Raw genomic sequence first — 18,292 nt, forward strand, 5'->3', positions numbered from 1 at the left:
AAAAAAATAAGTGTTTGTTCTGTGTGCACCATATTATACATGTAGGTATTGAAATGCGAATGAACCTGATTATTATGATAATTTTCTGAAGAATGACATCAGACATTTCGTTTTATTTTCAGATGAATCGCGACACGGCTCGACCTTGAATGATGTGAGAGATGTTTTGATAGAATTCAACCAAGAACCAGGTACAGCTAGTTGTTCTCATGTTCCATTGTGCTGTCCCATATCTTTTGTAAATGATGTATCTCTATTTTGTATCACTTAATGTTGAGATTTGAATGATACTGAGCGTTTGTAAACTGGTTTTACTGCTAACTGTTCCAAGTCAGTAGCCCGAACCAATGGCTGTTGTCGTGTGTATCTCTTGAGAATATTTTGTATGGCTTGAGCCTTCGATCCATGTGTCATTATACAGTATCGCAGTATTTGGCTTTTGAGCTAGTTCCAGAAGGTTCAATGTTTGAAATATCCTTTGTAAATAAATCCTTGCACACCAATAATGTTTGCTTTTCTAGGATTTCCAACAATCAAGAAGGCATTTTATGTCGACGCATCGTCTGATGATGAAAATATGGAACAACTTAGAAACTATATAAAGGAGACCGTAAATAAGTGAGTATTGTATGTTCGACTTTTCATTGTACTTTTTAAAAATCGGCTGCGTCAGGTGTCGAAATATTAGGCAGTTTTAAACTTAAATTGATCATCTTCCTTTTAATAATTGCAAAGGATTTGATATAAGTGGTGATAAATTTGTATGTTTTGTCTGTCAAAATCAAACACTGTTTCAAAGCGGCCTTGTATCTTTTCAGTCTCGACATACGTGGACGTCGTGTGATGGGAGAGAAAATCCCAGCCAGCTATGTGGTAACACGCTGTTTTAATAAATTTGTTCTCCGTTAAGTCCTACCAAGTAGAGGGTTCAGTCTCATATATGTCCTTTTTGTAAACAAATGCCCCTTCTATCAACATTTTTTTAAACTTCTAGCACCTTGCGGACGTACTATTAGCAAAAGCGAAGTCGCCGACATGCATTTATCCTGTGCTGGACAAAAAAGAACTTCTGAAGATGGTTAACGAACAAGCCATTGACTTGGACGAAGATGAATTGGATCAAGTATGTTAGAATTTATGTGTCAATTTATTATTTTTACATAGTCATGGAAAACTTCTGTTTATCAGTTTGTGAATTGTATTTTTCCCTTACTCTGAGCTTGTTTTGAGCGTTATCTTATTGGCCGTACGAGACACATACAACGTCACAAAACAATCACGTATATACAATTATCAATATATGCTTGTCCAGATATAATTTAAATTTCATTTTGTTTGGTGTTTTTGTCTGACTTCTAGGCCATTCGGTTCTTGCATGAGGCCGGTGTGGTTCTTCATTACGACGACTCCACCCTGCAGCTGAGGGACTATTACTTCATTGACCCTGGTTGGCTGTGTGAACTCATGGCCAGAATCATCACAGTCAAGCAGATTAACCCTTTCATTTCGGGAAACGGGGTTCGTGTCATGTGTCGGTCGTTTTTATCCGTTATACTGAACCATGTTGTGTATAGTCGTTGTGATACTTTTCATTAGATGTCGTCTGTGTTTTTTAGTTTAACCGATCAAGTATCGTTGTAATTTTACTGGTTTTTGTTATAATAATACAATGAAAACTACAGGGACAAGCCCAGTAGTCGAGCATTCAAACAAACAAACCGTGTTTAAGGGCACAAGGCGACCATGAATTAGTGACACAAACACATAAACACTGCATACACAAATACAAACACCATAAGCAGACCTGATATTTATCAAAATAGCTTCCTGAAGCGAGACATTATATAAGCTTAACGCCTTCTTCTCAATTTCTCAATGAAATATTACGTCCCACTATGCATTTTGATTATATATTTCCGCATTGTGTGTGAATATGCGGTTGTTATGTTTGTTTATTATGCCTTGTACAATTCATTGAAAAACATATTCAGTTTTCATTTTTAGATTCTTGGCAAGAAAGAGATAAAAGTACTGTTCAAAGATATCAAGGAATTTCCAGCAAAGCTTATACCACAGTACATCAAGCTGCTTGAAAAGTAAGGATGCCTTCGTGACAGTGATCGTTTTGCCTCATTTGGAAATACACACTGTCTATCTGACATATATACATGCCTACACGTGTGTAACGGTGTACGCGAAGGTCTTGCCACTTCTCCATACCGCAGTCATATTAATGAAAGAAGTAGTCTGACATTTATAGTAGTTATATGTTACACACGACGTAGCTTAGTCAAATCCTATTGATCAATAATATTTTAACATTAAGACGTCCCAGCCGGTGTAAGGATGTATTTAGATCCCCATAAAATTACACCCAACAGTCACTTTTCTTCAGAAAATCATAATGTATCGACTTCCCGGTCATATATATTATGACTCCTCTACACGAAGAAAAATTAACCCTTACGAAGAATTTCGACCTATATAAAAATGACTCCTCTGTAGCATTTCACGGCAGCAGCAGTAATAGTCGCGGTCTTTGGTGTTGTTGTCGTTGTTGTTGATCATCATCATCATCAACATCATCATAATTATCGATGGGGTCACTTTTATGACGATACGATTGTGGGGGTCATCTTGTAAAGGGGGGATTCCAATATTTCAGAAAATATGTCACTTTTTCTGAATATTAATGACCGGGGGCTGTGATTCTAAGGTGGTCATAATACTTTATTACCGGCAATATCATGATGACCGTATTAGAAATTATTGTATAAGGGTAAGACGATACTAGTGATGTACAGAACGTGTGACTAAGCTACTTGCTTTTTGTCTACTTTATACTTATGTTGTATTAATTGAAACTGTTAATAGAAAAATGCAATAATATGCTTAAATATATATTTTAAAAACATTTTTAGGTTTGAGATTGCACTTCCTCACAGTGACAAAGAGTTGCTCATACCTTGTCGGCTTCCGATAGAGGGTCCGAAAGTAGCCCTTCCGAACCATAGTAAGAACAGATTTGGCTGCATGTGCAACTGATCCACTCCATGGATGATATAATTATTGCATTTTTACCGTTATCTACTAGTTAAGGGTCATTTACGTACAGGGAAAATCCTATCAGAGTGTTTCGGTGTCCTGGGCTATATATTATTCTACCTGAATATTACTTTATTTCTATAGTATTTGTATTATTGTCAATATTTTAAAATATCTTACGAAATGGTAGTATGGATATAACGTTTGCGAAATAGAAAAATAGACAATTGAAAAGCAAGGATACTAATTATATTTTTTTAGACTGATGTGTTTTTGCATGTTTATTTCAGACAAGTATTGTCGATTATATAGATTGCCTTTCGCACCAATTGGATTGGTGTTCAGACTTATTGCACGGATGATATCAATCTTTTCAAGTGAAGATTTCCATGTGCGTAGTTTTTTTTGGTCGAATTCGGCATTACTATGTATGGTGTTATTGTCAAGCATGCTCTAAATTCCATATCTCTATGCAACATTAGTTTTGTTTTATATTATTTCGATTTATTGTATAAAAATTATATAACATATTTTAAAAATATGTTTTCACATTTACTTCGAATATAATTATATTTTAAAAGCAAATCAACAGCAAAGCACAACAACAAAAAACTACCCTGGCAGTGTGTGAGTGCGTATAATTATTATATAGATGTAGGTTTATTTTTTTTCAGTCAGAGATGTTTTCATCTGAGAAGCAATTAGTCTGGAGGAGAGGGGTGTACTCATTTTGGAAGGAGGTAAGGGTTATATCTCATTAAGAGGGAGGTAAGGTCTATATTCCATTCGGAGGGAGGTAAGGTCTATATCTCATTTGGAGGGAGGTAAGGTCTATATCCCATTCGGAGAGAGGTAAGGTCTATATCTCATTCGGAGGGAGGTAAGGTCTATATCCCATTCGGAGGGAGGTAAGGTCTATATCCCATTCGGAGGGAGGTAAGGTCTATATCCCATTCGGAGGGAGGTAAGGTCTATATCCCATTCGGAGGGAGGTAAGGTATATATCTCATTCGGAGGGAGGTAAGGTCTATATCCCGTTCGGAGGGAGGTAAGGTCTATATCTCATTTCGAGGAAGGTAAGGTCTATATCTCATTCGGAGGGAGGTAAGGTCTATATCTCATTCGGAGGGAGGTAAGGTCTACATCCCATTTTGAGGAAGGTATGGTCTATATCTCATTTAGAGGGAGGTAAGGTCTATATCTCATTTAGAAGGCGGTAAGGTCTATATCTCATTTAGAAGGAGGTGAGATCTATATCTCATTTGGAGGAAGGTAAAGTCTTTATCTCATTCGGAGGGAGGTGAGGTCTATATCCCATTTGGAAAAAGGTAAAGTCTATATCTCATTCGGAGGGAGGTAAGGTCTATATCCCATTCGGAGGGAAGTAAGGTCTATATCTCATTTAGAAAGAGGTGAGATCTATATCTCATTTGGAAGGAAGGTAAAGTCTATATCCCATTCGGAGGGAGGTAAGGTCCATATCTCATTCATTCGGAGGGAGGTAAGGTCTATATCTCATTTGGAGGGAGGTAAGGTCTATATCTCATTTGGAGGGAGGTAAGGTCTATATCTCATTTGAAGGGATGTAAGGTCTATATCTCATTTGAAGGGATGTAAGGTCTATATCTCATTTGAAGGGATGTAAGGTCTATATCTCATTTGGAGGGATGTAAGGTCTTTATCTCATTTGGAGGGAGGTAAGGTCTATATCTCATTTGGAGGGAGGTAAGGTTTATATCTCATTTGGAGGAAGGTAAGGTCTATATCTCATTTGGAGGGAGGTAAGGTCTATATCTCATTTGGAGGGATGTAAGGTCTTTATCTCATTTGGAGGGAGGTAAGGTCTATATCTCATTTGGAGGGAGGTAAGGTCTATATCTCATTTGGAGGAAGGTAAGGTCTATATCTCATTTGGAGGGAGGTAAGGTTTAGATCTCATTTGGAGGAAGGTAAGGTCTATATCTCATTTGGAGGGAGGTAAGGTCTATATCTCATTTGGAGGGAGGTAAGGTCTATATCTCATTTGGAGGGAGGTAAGGTCTATATCTCATTTGGAGGGAGGTAAGGTCTATATCTCATTTGGAGGGATGTAAGGTCTATATCTCATTTGGAGGGAGGTAAGGTCTATATCTCATTTGGAGGGAGGTAAGGTCTATATCTCATTTGAAGGGATGTAAGGTCTATATCTCATTTGGAGGGAGGTAAGGTCTATATCTCATTTGGAGGGAGGTAAGGTCTATATCTCATTTGGAGGGAGGTAAGGTCTATATCTCATTCGGAGGGAGGTAAGGTCTATATCTCATTTGGAAGAAGGTAAGGTCTATATCTCATTTGGAGGGATGTAAGGTCTATATCTCATTTGGAGGGATGTAAGGTCTATATCCCATTCGGAAGGAGGTAAGGTCTATATCTCATTTGGAGGGATGTAAGGTCTATATCTCATTTGGAGGGAGGTAAGGTCTATATCTCATTTGGAGGGAGGTAAGGTCTATATCTCATTTGGAGGGAGGTAAGGTCTATATCTCATTTGGAGGGAGGTAAGGTCTATATCTCATTTGGAGGGATGTAAGGTCTATATCTCATTTGGAGGGAGGTAAGGTCTATATCTCATTTGGAGGGAGGTAAGGTCTATATCTCATTTGGAGGGAGGTAAGGTCTATATCTCATTTGGAGGGATGTAAGGTCTATATCTCATTTGGTCTGATTCGGAGGAAGGTAAGGTCTATATCTCATTCGGAGGGAGGTAAGGTCTATATCTCATTTAGAGGGAGGTAAGGTCTATATCTGATTTGGAAGAAGGTAAGGTCTATATCTGATTTGGAGGGATGTAAGGTCTATATCTCATTTGGAGGGAGGTAAGGTCTATATCTCATTTGGAGGGATGTAAGGTCTATATCTCATTTGGAGGGAGGTAAGGTCTATATCTCATTTGGAGGGAGGTAAGGTCTATATCTCATTTGGAGGGAGGTAAGGTCTATATCTCATTTGGAGGGAGGTTAGGTCTATATCTCATTTGGAGGGATGTAAGGTCTATATCTCATTTGGAGGGAGGTTAGGTCTATATCTCATTTGGAGGGATGTAAGGTCTATATCTCATTTGGAGGGATGTAAGGTCTATATCTCATTTGGAGGGATGTAAGGTCTATATCTCATTTGGAGGGAGGTAAGGTCTATATCTCATTCGGAGGGAGGTAAGGTCTATATCTCATTTGGAGGGAGGTAAGGTCTATATCTCATTTGGAGGGAGGTAAGGTCTATATCTCATTTGGAGGGATGTAAGGTCTATATCTCATTGAGGTAAGGTCTATATCTCATTCGGAAGGAGGTAAGGTCTATATCTCATTTGGAGGGATGTAAGGTCTATATCCCATTCGGAAGGAGGTAAGGTCTATATCTCATTTGGAGGGAGGTAAGGTCTATATCTCATTTGGAGGGAGGTAAGGTCTATATCTCATTTGGAGGGATGTAAGGTCTATATCCCATTCGGAAGGAGGTAAGGTCTATATCTCATTTGGAGGGAGGTAAGGTCTATATCTCATTTGGAGGGAGGTAAGGTCTATATCTCATTCGGAGGGAGGTAAGGTCTATATCTCATTCGGAGGGAGGTAAGGTCTATATCTCATTTGGAGGGAGGTTAGGTCTATATCTCATTCGGAGGGAGGTTAGGTCTATATCTCATTCGGAGGGAGGTAAGGTCTATATCCCATTCGGAGGGAGGTAAGGTCTATATCTCATTTGGAGGGAGGTTAGGTCTATATCTCATTTGAAGGGTTGTAAGGTCTATATCTCATTTGAAGGGATGTAAGGTCTATATCTCATTTGGAGGGAGGTAAGGTCTATATCTCATTTGGAGGGAGGTAAGGTCTATATCTCATTTGGAGGAAGGTAAGGTCTATATCTCATTTGGAGGGAGGTAAGGTCTATATCTCATTTGGAGGGATGTAAGGTCTTTATCTCATTTGGAGGGAGGTAAGGTCTATATCTCATTTGGAGGGAGGTAAGGTCTATATCTCATTTGGAGGGAGGTAAGGTCTATATCTCATTTGGAGGGAGGTAAGGTTTAGATCTCATTTGGAGGGAGGTAAGGTCTATATCTCATTTGGAGGGAGGTAAGGTCTATATCTCATTTGGAGGGAGGTAAGGTCTATATCTCATTTGGAGGGAGGTAAGGTCTATATCTCATTTGGAGGGAGGTAAGGTCTATATCTCATTTGAAGGGATGTAAGGTTTAGATCTCATTTGGAGGAAGGTAAGGTCTATATCTCATTTGGAGGGAGGTAAGGTCTATATCTCATTTGAAGGGATGTAAGGTCTATATCTCATTTGGAGGGAGGTAAGGTCTATATCTCATTTGGAGGGAGGTAAGGTCTATATCTCATTCGGAGGGAGGTAAGGTCTATATCTCATTTGGAAGAAGGTAAGGTCTATATCTCATTTGGAGGGATGTAAGGTCTATGTCTCATTTGGAGGGATGTAAGGTCTATATCCCATTCGGAAGGAGGTAAGGTCAATATTTCATTTGGAGGGATGTAAGGTCTATATCTCATTTGGAGGGAGGTAAGGTCTATATCTCATTTGGAGGGAGGTAAGGTCTATATCTCATTTGGAAGAAGGTAAGGTCTATATCTCATTTGGAGGGAGGTAAGGTCTATATCTGATTTGGAGGGATGTAAGGTCTATATCTCATTTGGAGGGAGGTAAGGTCTATATCTCATTTGGAGGGAGGTAAGGTCTATATCTCATTTGAAGGGAGGTTAGGTCTATATCTCATTTGGAGGGATGTAAGGTCTATATCTCATTTGGTCTGATTCGGAGGAAGGTAAGGTCTATATCTCATTCGGAGGGAGGTAAGGTCTATATCTCATTTAGAGGGAGGTAAGGTCTATATCTGATTTGGAAGAAGGTAAGGTCTATATCTGATTTGGAGGGATGTAAGGTCTATATCTCATTTGGAGGGAGGTAAGGTCTATATCTCATTTGGAGGGATGTAAGGTCTATATCTCATTTGGAGGGAGGTAAGGTCTATATCTCATTTGGAGGGAGGTTAGGTCTATATCTGATTTGGAGGGAGGTAAGGTCTTTATATCATTTGGAGGGAGGTTAGGTCTATATCTCATTTGGAGGGATGTAAGGTCTATATCTCATTTGGAGGGAGGTTAGGTCTGTATCTCATTTGGAGGGATGTAAGGTCTATATCTCATTTGGAGGGATGTAAGGTCTATATCTCATTTGGAGGGATGTAAGGTCTATATCTCATTTGGAGGGAGGTAAGGTCTATATCTCATTCGGAGGGAGGTAAGGTCTATATCTCATTTGGAGGGAGGTAAGGTCTATATCTCATTTGGAGGGAGGTAAGGTCTATATCTCATTTGGAGGGATGTAAGGTCTATATCTCATTTGGAGGGATGTAAGGTCTATATCTCATTGAGGTAAGGTCTATATCTCATTCGGAAGGAGGTAAGGTCTATATCTCATTTGGAGGGATGTAAGGTCTATATCCCATTCGGAAGGAGGTAAGGCTAATATCTCATTTGGAGGGAGGTAAGGTCTATATCTCATTTGGAGGGAGGTAAGGTCTATATCTCATTTGGAGGGATGTAAGGTCTATATCCCATTCGGAAGGAGGTAAGGTCTATATCTCATTTGGAGGGAGGTAAGGTCTATATCTCATTTGGAGGGAGGTAAGGTCTATATCTCATTCGGAGGGAGGTAAGGTCTATATCCCATTCGGAGGGATGTAAGGTCTATATCTGATTTGGAGGGAGGTTAGGTCTATATCTCATTCGGAGGGAGGTTAGGTCTATATCTCATTCGGAGGGAGGTAAGGTCTATATCTCATTCGGAGGGAGGTAAGGTCTATATCTCATTTGGAGGGAGGTTAGGTCTATATCTCATTTGAAGGGTTGTAAGGTCTATATCTCATTTGAAGGGATGTAAGGTCTATATCTCATTTGGAGGGAGGTAAGGTCTATATCTCATTTGGAGGGATGTAAGGTCTATATCCCATTCGGAAGGAGGTAAGGTCTATATCTCATTTGGAGGGAGGTAAGGTCTATATCTCATTTGGAGGGAGGTAAGGTCTATATCTCATTCGGAGGGAGGTAAGGTCTATATCCCATTCGGAGGGATGTAAGGTCTATATCTGATTTGGAGGGAGGTTAGGTCTATATCTCATTCGGAGGGAGGTTAGGTCTATATCTCATTCGGAGGGAGGTAAGGTCTATATCCCATTCGGAGGGAGGTAAGGTCTATATCTCATTTGGAGGGAGGTTAGGTCTATATCTCATTTGAAGGGTTGTAAGGTCTATATCTCATTTGAAGGGATGTAAGGTCTATATCTCATTTGAAGGGATGTAAGGTCTATATTTTATTCGGAGGGAGGTAAGGTCTATATCTCATTTGAAGGGAGGTAAGGTCTATATCTCATTCGGAGGGAGGTAAGGTCTATATCTCATTTGGAGGGAGGTTAGGTCTATATCTCATTTGAAGGGATGTAAGGTCTATATCTCATTTGAAGTGATGTAAGGTCTATATCTCATTTGGAGGGAGGTTAGGTTTATATCTCATTTGAAGGGAGGTAAGGTCTATATCTCATTCGGAGGGAGGTAAGGTCTATATCTCATTCGGAGGGAGGTAAGGTCTATATCTCATTTGAAGGGATGTAAGGTCTATATCTCATTTGAAGGGATGTAAGGTCTATATCTCATTTGAAGGGATGTAAGGTCTATATCTCATTTGGAGGGAGGTTAGGTCTATATCTCATTTGAAGGGATGTGAGGTCTATATCTCATTTGAAGGGATGTAAGGTCTATATCTCATTTGGAGGGAGGTAAGGTCTATATCTCATTCGGAGGGAGGTAAGGTCTATATCTCATTTGAAGGGATGTAAGGTCTATATCTCATTTGAAGGGATGTAAGGTATATATCTCATTTGAAGGGATGTAAGGTCTATATCTCATTTTAAGGGATGTAAGGTCTATATCTCATTTGGAGGGAGGTAAGGTCTATATCTCATTCGGAGGGAGGTAAGGTCTATATCTCATTCGGAGGGAGGTAAGGTCTATATCTCATTTGAAGGGATGTAAGGTCTATATCTCATTTGGAGGGAGGTTAGGTCTATATCTCATTTGGAGGGAGGTAAGGTCTATATCTCATTCGGAGGGAGGTAAGGTCTATATCTCATTCGGAGGGAGGTAAGGTCTATATCTCATTTGGAGGGAGGTAAGGTCTATATCTCATTTGGAGGGAGGTAAGGTCTATATCTCATTCGGAGGGAGGTAAGGTCTATATCTCATTCGGAGGGAGGTAAGGTCTATATCTCATTTGAAGTGATGTAAGGTCTATATCTCATTTGGAGGGAGGTTAGGTTTATATCTCATTTGAAGGGAGGTAAGGTCTATATCTCATTCGGAGGGAGGTAAGGTCTATATCTCATTCGGAGGGAGGTAAGGTCTATATCTCATTTGAAGGGATGTAAGGTCTATATCTCATTTGAAGGGAGGTAAGGTCTATATCTCATTTGAAGGGATGTAAGGTCTATATCTCATTTGGTGGGAGGTTAGGTCTATATCTCATTTGAAGGGATGTGAGGTCTATATCTCATTTGAAGGGATGTAAGGTCTATATCTCATTTGGAGGGATGTAAGGTCTATATCCCATTCGGAAGGAGGTAAGGCTAATATCTCATTTGGAGGGAGGTAAGGTCTATATCTCATTTGGAGGGAGGTAAGGTCTATATCTCATTTGGAGGGATGTAAGGTCTATATCTCATTCGGAGGGAGGTAAGGTCTATATCTCATTTGAAGGGATGTAAGGTCTATATCTCATTTGAAGGGATGTAAGGTATATATCTCATTTGAAGGGATGTAAGGTCTATATCTCATTTTAAGGGATGTAAGGTCTATATCTCATTTGGAGGGAGGTAAGGTCTATATCTCATTCGGAGGGAGGTAAGGTCTATATCTCATTCGGAGGGAGGTAAGGTCTATATCTCATTTGAAGGGATGTAAGGTCTATATCTGATTTGGAGGGAGGTTAGGTCTATATCTCATTTGGAGGGAGGTAAGGTCTATATCTCATTCGGAGGGAGGTAAGGTCTATATCTCATTCGGAGGGAGGTAAGGTCTATATCTCATTTGGAGGGAGGTAAGGTCTATATCTCATTTGGAGGGAGGTAAGGTCTATATCTCATTTGGAGGGAGGTAAGGTCTATATCTCATTCGGAGGGAGGTAAGGTCTATATCTCATTTGAAGGGATGTAAGGTCTATATCTCATTTGGAGGGAGGTAAGGTCTATATCTGATTTGGAGGGAGGTAAGGTCTATATCTCATTTGGAGGGAGGTAAGGTCTATATCTCATTTGGAAGGAGGTAAGGTCTATATCCTATTTTGGAAGGAGGTTAGGTCTGTATCTCATTTTGGAGGAAGGTATGGTCTATATTTCTTTTAGAGGGAGGTAAGGTCTATATCTTATTTGGTAGGTATATTTATTTTTTTGGAAGGAGATAATGTCTATATCTCATTTGGAGGGAGGTAAGGTCTATATCTCACTCAGACGATAAGTGTTGATGCAAATTCTATGGAAAGTAGAATTCGAAAATTACTATTTCCAAAACAATATTCTTGAGATAATAACCGTTAGCTAAGAACAATAAACAATATAATGAACCCTTTAAAATGAGTGACGCCAATAAGGCATTAAATAATGTGTCTCTTCAGGAGAAGTACATTCTGCTAGCTTATGAACCGAGAGATGGTAACAAAATGGAGTGTATACAAATCACAGTTCCCGCGACGAAACAAGGCGTCAAGTAAGAAACAAATCATGCATCGTTCGAAACTTAAGTGAACCATTGTGTTGTGTTTCTAAGTGTAAACATGCTGCGCATAATATCATTTAATACTTTCCTTCTGTCGGTACAATTACAAAAGAGACGTAAACCTTGTTGTTGTCAACTAAAGTGTATCTAAACAACAACAACAACAACAACAACAACAACAGCAACATTATCCAACACAATACACTAATACCATAACTACCACTTAAGCATCAGCGGTTACACTATTTAAAGGTTGCTGTGTCGAGCCGTGGACGAGATCGACAGTCTTATAGATGAATGGTACCCGGGATTGACAAGTATTGACCCGATCAAGGGACAGCCCGTTCTGGAAGTATTGACGCCCTGTACACAATGTATAGGAACTGGTACGTAAACAAGGCATTTACCACAGTCTTTAACAGACCAAACGACACTGTGTGTATTAACCTTGCCAAAAACTATCATATACATTTTATCTTACGGTTCATTCGTATTAAGTTAGATCTTTGACGTCGTTTTCAATAAATTATGATCAACATAATATGTTGCCATGCTTCACAGGTTTTGATGCTGTATTCAACACCTACCATTCATTTCGAATGATTTTTTCTCATTTAGACGCCGACAAACATCTGTTTTCAATAAATTACCTGCAAAAAGCGGCATCAGAGGACGACATCGTCAGATGCCCACTGCATGGAGGCGAAGTAGCTTTATCTGAACTGGTACAATCTGCTTTGGCTTATATTGTGTTTCAAGTTCAAACATGTCGTAGTTTATTTCTGTCACAATCTGTTTATTTCTGAATTGCTGAGGTACAAGTTTGATGTTCCACTAAGTTTATTCTTAAATGTTATTTGTGTAGGCCCCAGACCTCATCCTTGGTGATATCGAAGACGAATTTAAACTAGAGCAGAATGCGTTTACATTTGATGAATTGTAAGTGCCACTGTACAATGTTTGTTAGTACATATGCATAAACATCAGTAGTATATGTTAACTTATCCTGGTTCATTAATTTAAATTCAGCATGCTTAATTCAGACTTCCTGATAATGTAATGCCTATATTGTATATTGTGTAAACAGGCCATCCAACCAGCTTGGAGATGGAAGTTTTGGTGGTGTTTTTAAAGGCGAATACAAAGGACAGGTAATCGTTACTCATCCGTATATCATGATGAAAGAGTTTTGATGATTGCAAATAAGAAATACTTTGAACATGATAAATACTTTAAGGTTAAATATTATATGTATCTTACTTTGGTGATCTTTCTCGCGATTAATGAAATGTATCGTTATTAAATTGTATGCCCATTGTTGTAGACGGTTGCAGTGAAGCTGTTCAAAGAAATTGCCGATGTTCATTCCGTGAAAATGTTGAGACAAGAGGTATATTCCCTAGCACATTTATAATTACAATAGTAATTTAAATACAAAATGGAAACTACAGGATAACTCTCAGTTACCAAACTTTAAACTTATGCTTTGTCAAGAGACAAGGCCAACCACTTACTCAGCGAGTGAGGTGAGACACATAGACACGAATAATATAGCCATAAGTACCATGGTTCACGTCTTGTTCACGTCAGTAAAACAGGACTTCAGTGGGTTTCAGTCAGGAGCCCCACACTTGTACCAACATCTGTCGTTGAGAGCAAGATTGAACATATAAATCTAAACAGTTTAAAAATACATGTAACAATATCAGGGGTTACACAACCGGTTGTATAATGATTTAATGAATTAATGATTTGGCGGTTGAAAACACAAACATTAATTCGAGTTTCAAACCTTTAATTCTTTGTTTTTATAACATCTGTAAATACTACTACTTTGACTTTGAAAGTAATTTACTGGATTCGTACAAAATTCATATGTTTGTATATATTCATTGTATAATGTAATAATAAAACGGCATTGCATGAGAGACTACATTTGTTTTCGCCTGATGATTCCACTATTGCAAACCCAGTAGCCAAAATCTTACTAATAAATCGACCTTTTAGAGCTGTTTAGTCCATTAAATCTTGTTAACATTCCAGGCGACGATCTTACAATCCTTGTGCCATCCGAGTGTCGTGGCCCTCCTGGCGGTGGGGGTGAGGCCCCCACTCATTGTGATCGAATACGCTGCCCACGGGACCTTGGCGTCGCTGGTTAAGGAGGGCGTTGAACATAACAAGAGAGACATTAGGCAGCTCAAACACAAAATCGCAATGCAGGTAGGTAAAGGCTGTCTTTTTTAAAGAAACAAAATAGGCCAGAAACGTACGTTTAAGTCCAACTAGCTGCAAAGTCTGCATAAAAGAAGGTTGTTGATGTAATCTTAATGTACACTCAATACATATGTGAGTATATATAGTAACAAGTTTGTACAGGAATTTAGCAATTATTTGGTTAGCAAATATAACAAAAAACACTCTAATACATACATTCTTGGTACACGAATGCGAAGTAATACCTACATACTATAAAATAAACTATTTATATGTACTACGTATTTAACATTTTAGTATTGATAAGTGTTGTATTATAATGATACATCAGATCGCAGAAGGGCTGATGTACATCCACCAGTGCATGATCGTCTACCGGGACATGAAACCAGAGAATGTTCTCATCTTCAGCCTGTCCCTAGATTCAACAGTAAGAGCATTTGCAAATGTGTATAAGGCATGTTATGTGAGTTTGGTTTGTGGTCACCGAGTCGGACAAATGAGTTTCCTTCGGGTACTCTACTTCCCACGGAAACAAAACACCACACTCTCGCGCAACCTTGTGTACTATTTCATTGCTATAACTTGTTTTACAATCGTAATATAATATGCATGTCTTTTACTGAAATAACCAATAACTGTTCGTTTATAAACTTAATATGACAAACTATTTTTTTCTGAAATCTCGACTATCATCTTACCAAAAGACAGAGACATTACTAATAAGGTAGTAAGTAACGGTAATCGTTCGAGTTCTTAATGTAATTGTACGAGTACTGACGGATCATGTGCGATTACTGATGTGAGAGGATTGAACGTAATTGTACGATAACTGATGGTAAATGTACGGATACTGACGGTTAATGTTCGAGGTCTGATAGTAATTGTTTGAGAACCGACGGTAAATGTACGAGTACTGACTGTGATTGTATGAGGACTGACGGTTATTGAACGAGGAATAACTGTAAGTGTACGAGTACTGACTGTGATTGTATGAGGACTGATGGTTATTGAACGAGGAATAACTGTAAGTGTACGAGTACTGACGGTATAGTTTATTTCAGATGTAGCAGGTAAGGGTTTAAAGGTTGTGTAGTTAATAGTTACCTGTTAATATAAAATGCCAAATCAAGTATATATATTTACTTCACTCTTATGCAAGGTTTTGTAGGAATTATATGTTTGTGATCCAGGTAAACGCCAAAATAGCTGACTACGGGATTGCCAGGTTCACAGCCCTTCAAGGCCTCTGTGCCCAGGAAGGCACACCAGGTTTCAGGGCCCCTGAGGTCATCAACAAGGAAAATTACTCATTTCAGGTAAGATACATCAGTTCCACTTCGAAACTACCTGAGATTTTTCTACGATGACAGACATGTAGTTTGGAGTATATACCCAAGAAACGTTTTTAAAAAAATACTTTGACCAATATGCTTAAACGTTAGATTTTCATTTATGTTGTCAAGCTATATTTACAGCAGGCATAGTGTACTTTTCAGGCAGATATATTCTCCTTCGGCCTCACTTTGTTCGTGCTACTCACTGGAAAGCATCCCTTCCAGTACATGGACTCCAGCATGGAAATGGATAGAGCCTTATCAGAGGTTATACATGTTTTTGTCTGATCTATTATACATTCATGTTATATATAAACATTAAACGTTTTCACATTTACACTTTTTTGTAATTTAGTTTTTTTTTAACAGGAACACATATTTCGTTATTAAGTAAAGTTATGGACCAATAACCCCACTTGAATTGGCATATCATTATACAAATGATATAATTTATAACAGAATATACTTCTTTTTAGTGCCAAAAAGGCACCCGTTAACACAGTCAGAGTAGTAAATGTGCTCGCCGCTCACCAAAGAGGTCGTGGGTTGGAGCCCCACCTAGTGAACCTTCTTATTACCTCTCAAAATGAACGTCTGAGTACTGGTATCTACCCTGGTAACAGCTTTCGTCACAGTTGGGCTAAATATATATGCAGCTTAAATAAATTAGTATTCACTAAACTGAACACAATACAAATGAGTTCCTATACTATAGCGGCGTCAAATCCCTCCACCGGAAACCCACACGACTCACACGTGGCCTGATATGCAGCAGGTGATCATGGCCTGTCTTAAATACGATCCCGACACCCGGCCTACCACAGACAATCTGTGGGACACATTGAGGAAGCCAGAGATCCATGGTGTGCATAAAGTGATCACCGTTTCAAGGTCCACGACTGTGGAATGCCTTGCTGTGGAGGTATGTGTTTCTTGTTTCCCCTTTGCTATTGTTGGTTTTAATCTACGAAATCCACAGTATAAACAAGAAATATAAGATACTGTTTGAGTGGTCATTCTTAAATATTACATCGCCAAGTTCATACAAAATCGTAATAAATTTCCACGAATGTTATGTTTTATTTATAAAGTAATGCACCCCAAGGTCCGGGATTATACCGGGGATAGCGGGAGAATACTAAAATAAATAATTAGAAGAAATAAATTGCGGACCGGGAAAAAAGTTCGATCTGAAAATCGAGGTATCCGAGGTCGACATAGCGAGTTTGGACTGTATTTGAATAAGTCTTATTGTGCAGTGGGTGTAAGATCAGATACCTCGTTCAAGCCTTGTAACAGATTACATAATGTTTACTATTGGTTGCTTGTCATCGTATTGTTTATTATTGGATTGAGGGTTTCTTGTCATCGTATTGTTTATTATTGGATTAAAGGTTGCTTGTCATCGTTATGTATTATTGGATTGAGGCTTGCTTGTCATCGTTATGAATTATTGGATTGAGGGTTGCTTGTCATCGTTATCTATTTTTGGATAGAGGGTTGCTTGTCATCGTTATGTATTATTGGATTGAGGGTTGCTTGTCAGCGTTATGTATTATTGGAATGACGGTTGCTTGTCATCGTTATGAATTATTGGATTTAGGGTTGCTTGTCATCGTTATGTATTATTGGATTGAGGGTTGCTTGTCATCGTTATGTATTATTGGATTGAGGGTTGCTTGTCATCGTTATGAATTATTGGATTGAGGGTTGCTTGTCATCGTTATGTATTATTGGATTGAGGGTTGCTTGTCATCGTTATGAATTATTGGATTGAGGGTTGCTTGTCATCGTTATGTATTATTGGATTGAGGGTTGCTTGTTATCGTTATGTATTATTGGATTGAGGGTTGCTTGTCATCGTTATGTATTATTGGATTGAGGGTTGCTTGTCATCGTTATGAATTATTGGATTGAGGGTTGCTTGTCATCGTTATGTATTATTGGATTGAGGGTATCTTGTTATCGTTATGTTTGATATTGGATTGAGGATTGGTTGCTTGTCATCGTTATTTATTATTGGATTGAGGGTTGCTTGTTATCGTTATAAATTATTGGATTGAGGGTTTCTTGTCATCGCTATGAATTATTGGATTGAGGGTTGCTTGTTATCGTTATGTTTGATATTGGATTGAGGGTTGCTTGTCATCGTTATGTATTATTGGATTGAGGGTTGCTTGTTATCGTTATGAATTATTGGATTGAGGGTTGTTTTTCATCGTTATGAATTATTGGATTGAGGGTTGCTTGTCATCGTTATGTATTATTGGATTGAGGGTTGCTTTTCATCGTTATGAATTATTGGATTGAGGGTTGCTTGTCATCGTTATGTATTATTGGATTGAGGGTTGCTTGTCATCGTTATGTATTATTGGATTGAGGGTTGCTTGTCATCGTTATGTATTATTGGATTGAGGGTTGCTTGTCATCGTTATGAATTATTGGATTGAGGGTTGCTTGTCATCGTTATGAATTATTGGATTGAGGGTTGCTTGTTATCGTTATGTTTGATATTGGATTGAGGGTTGCTTGTCATCGTTATGTATTATTGGATTGAGGGTTGCTTGTCATCGTTATGGATTATTAGATTGAGGGTTGCTTTTCATCGTTATGAATTATTGGATTGAGGGTTGCTTGTCATCGTTATGTATTATTGGATTGAGGGTTGCTTGTCATCGTTATGTATTATTGGATTGAGGGTTGCTTGTCATCGTTATGTATTATTGGATTGAGGGTTGTTTGTCATCGTTATGAATTATTGGATTAAAGGTTGCTTGTCATCGTTATGTATTATTGGATTGAGGGTTGCTTGTCATCGTTATGAATTATTGGATTGAGGGTTGCTTGTCATCGTTATGAATTATTGGATTGAGG

The 18,292-nt window shown here is 38.6% G+C and overlaps 1 protein-coding gene across 4 annotated transcripts in view; it reads left to right on the forward strand.

Annotated features, from left to right (window-relative positions):
* The window catches only part of LOC128217888 (leucine-rich repeat serine/threonine-protein kinase 2-like), a 63,871-nt gene that overhangs the window by 31,963 nt on the left and 13,616 nt on the right, over positions 1-18,292 (forward strand). For 3 of the 4 annotated variants that reach the window (XM_052925323.1, XM_052925324.1, XM_052925322.1), the window contains exons 40-59: positions 123-191; positions 522-618; positions 819-873; positions 995-1,123; positions 1,360-1,518; positions 2,005-2,096; positions 2,922-3,013; positions 3,336-3,436; positions 3,720-3,785; positions 11,764-11,855; positions 12,117-12,250; positions 12,483-12,589; positions 12,730-12,803; positions 12,952-13,015; positions 13,189-13,254; positions 13,908-14,087; positions 14,413-14,511; positions 15,275-15,400; positions 15,581-15,685; positions 16,134-16,340. In XM_052925323.1, coding sequence (XP_052781283.1) covers positions 123-191; positions 522-618; positions 819-873; positions 995-1,123; positions 1,360-1,518; positions 2,005-2,096; positions 2,922-3,013; positions 3,336-3,436; positions 3,720-3,785; positions 11,764-11,855; positions 12,117-12,250; positions 12,483-12,589; positions 12,730-12,803; positions 12,952-13,015; positions 13,189-13,254; positions 13,908-14,087; positions 14,413-14,511; positions 15,275-15,400; positions 15,581-15,685; positions 16,134-16,340 — 2,114 coding nt within the window. The remainder of the gene's footprint in view (positions 1-122; positions 192-521; positions 619-818; positions 874-994; positions 1,124-1,359; positions 1,519-2,004; positions 2,097-2,921; positions 3,014-3,335; positions 3,437-3,719; positions 3,786-11,763; positions 11,856-12,116; positions 12,251-12,482; positions 12,590-12,729; positions 12,804-12,951; positions 13,016-13,188; positions 13,255-13,907; positions 14,088-14,412; positions 14,512-15,274; positions 15,401-15,580; positions 15,686-16,133; positions 16,341-18,292) is intronic. The other variant, XM_052925325.1, reaches the window with a different exon arrangement.

The sequence above is a fragment of the Mya arenaria genome, chromosome 14 (assembly GCF_026914265.1).
Source record: "Mya arenaria isolate MELC-2E11 chromosome 14, ASM2691426v1".
Classification (NCBI taxonomy): Eukaryota; Metazoa; Mollusca; class Bivalvia; order Myida; family Myidae; genus Mya; species Mya arenaria.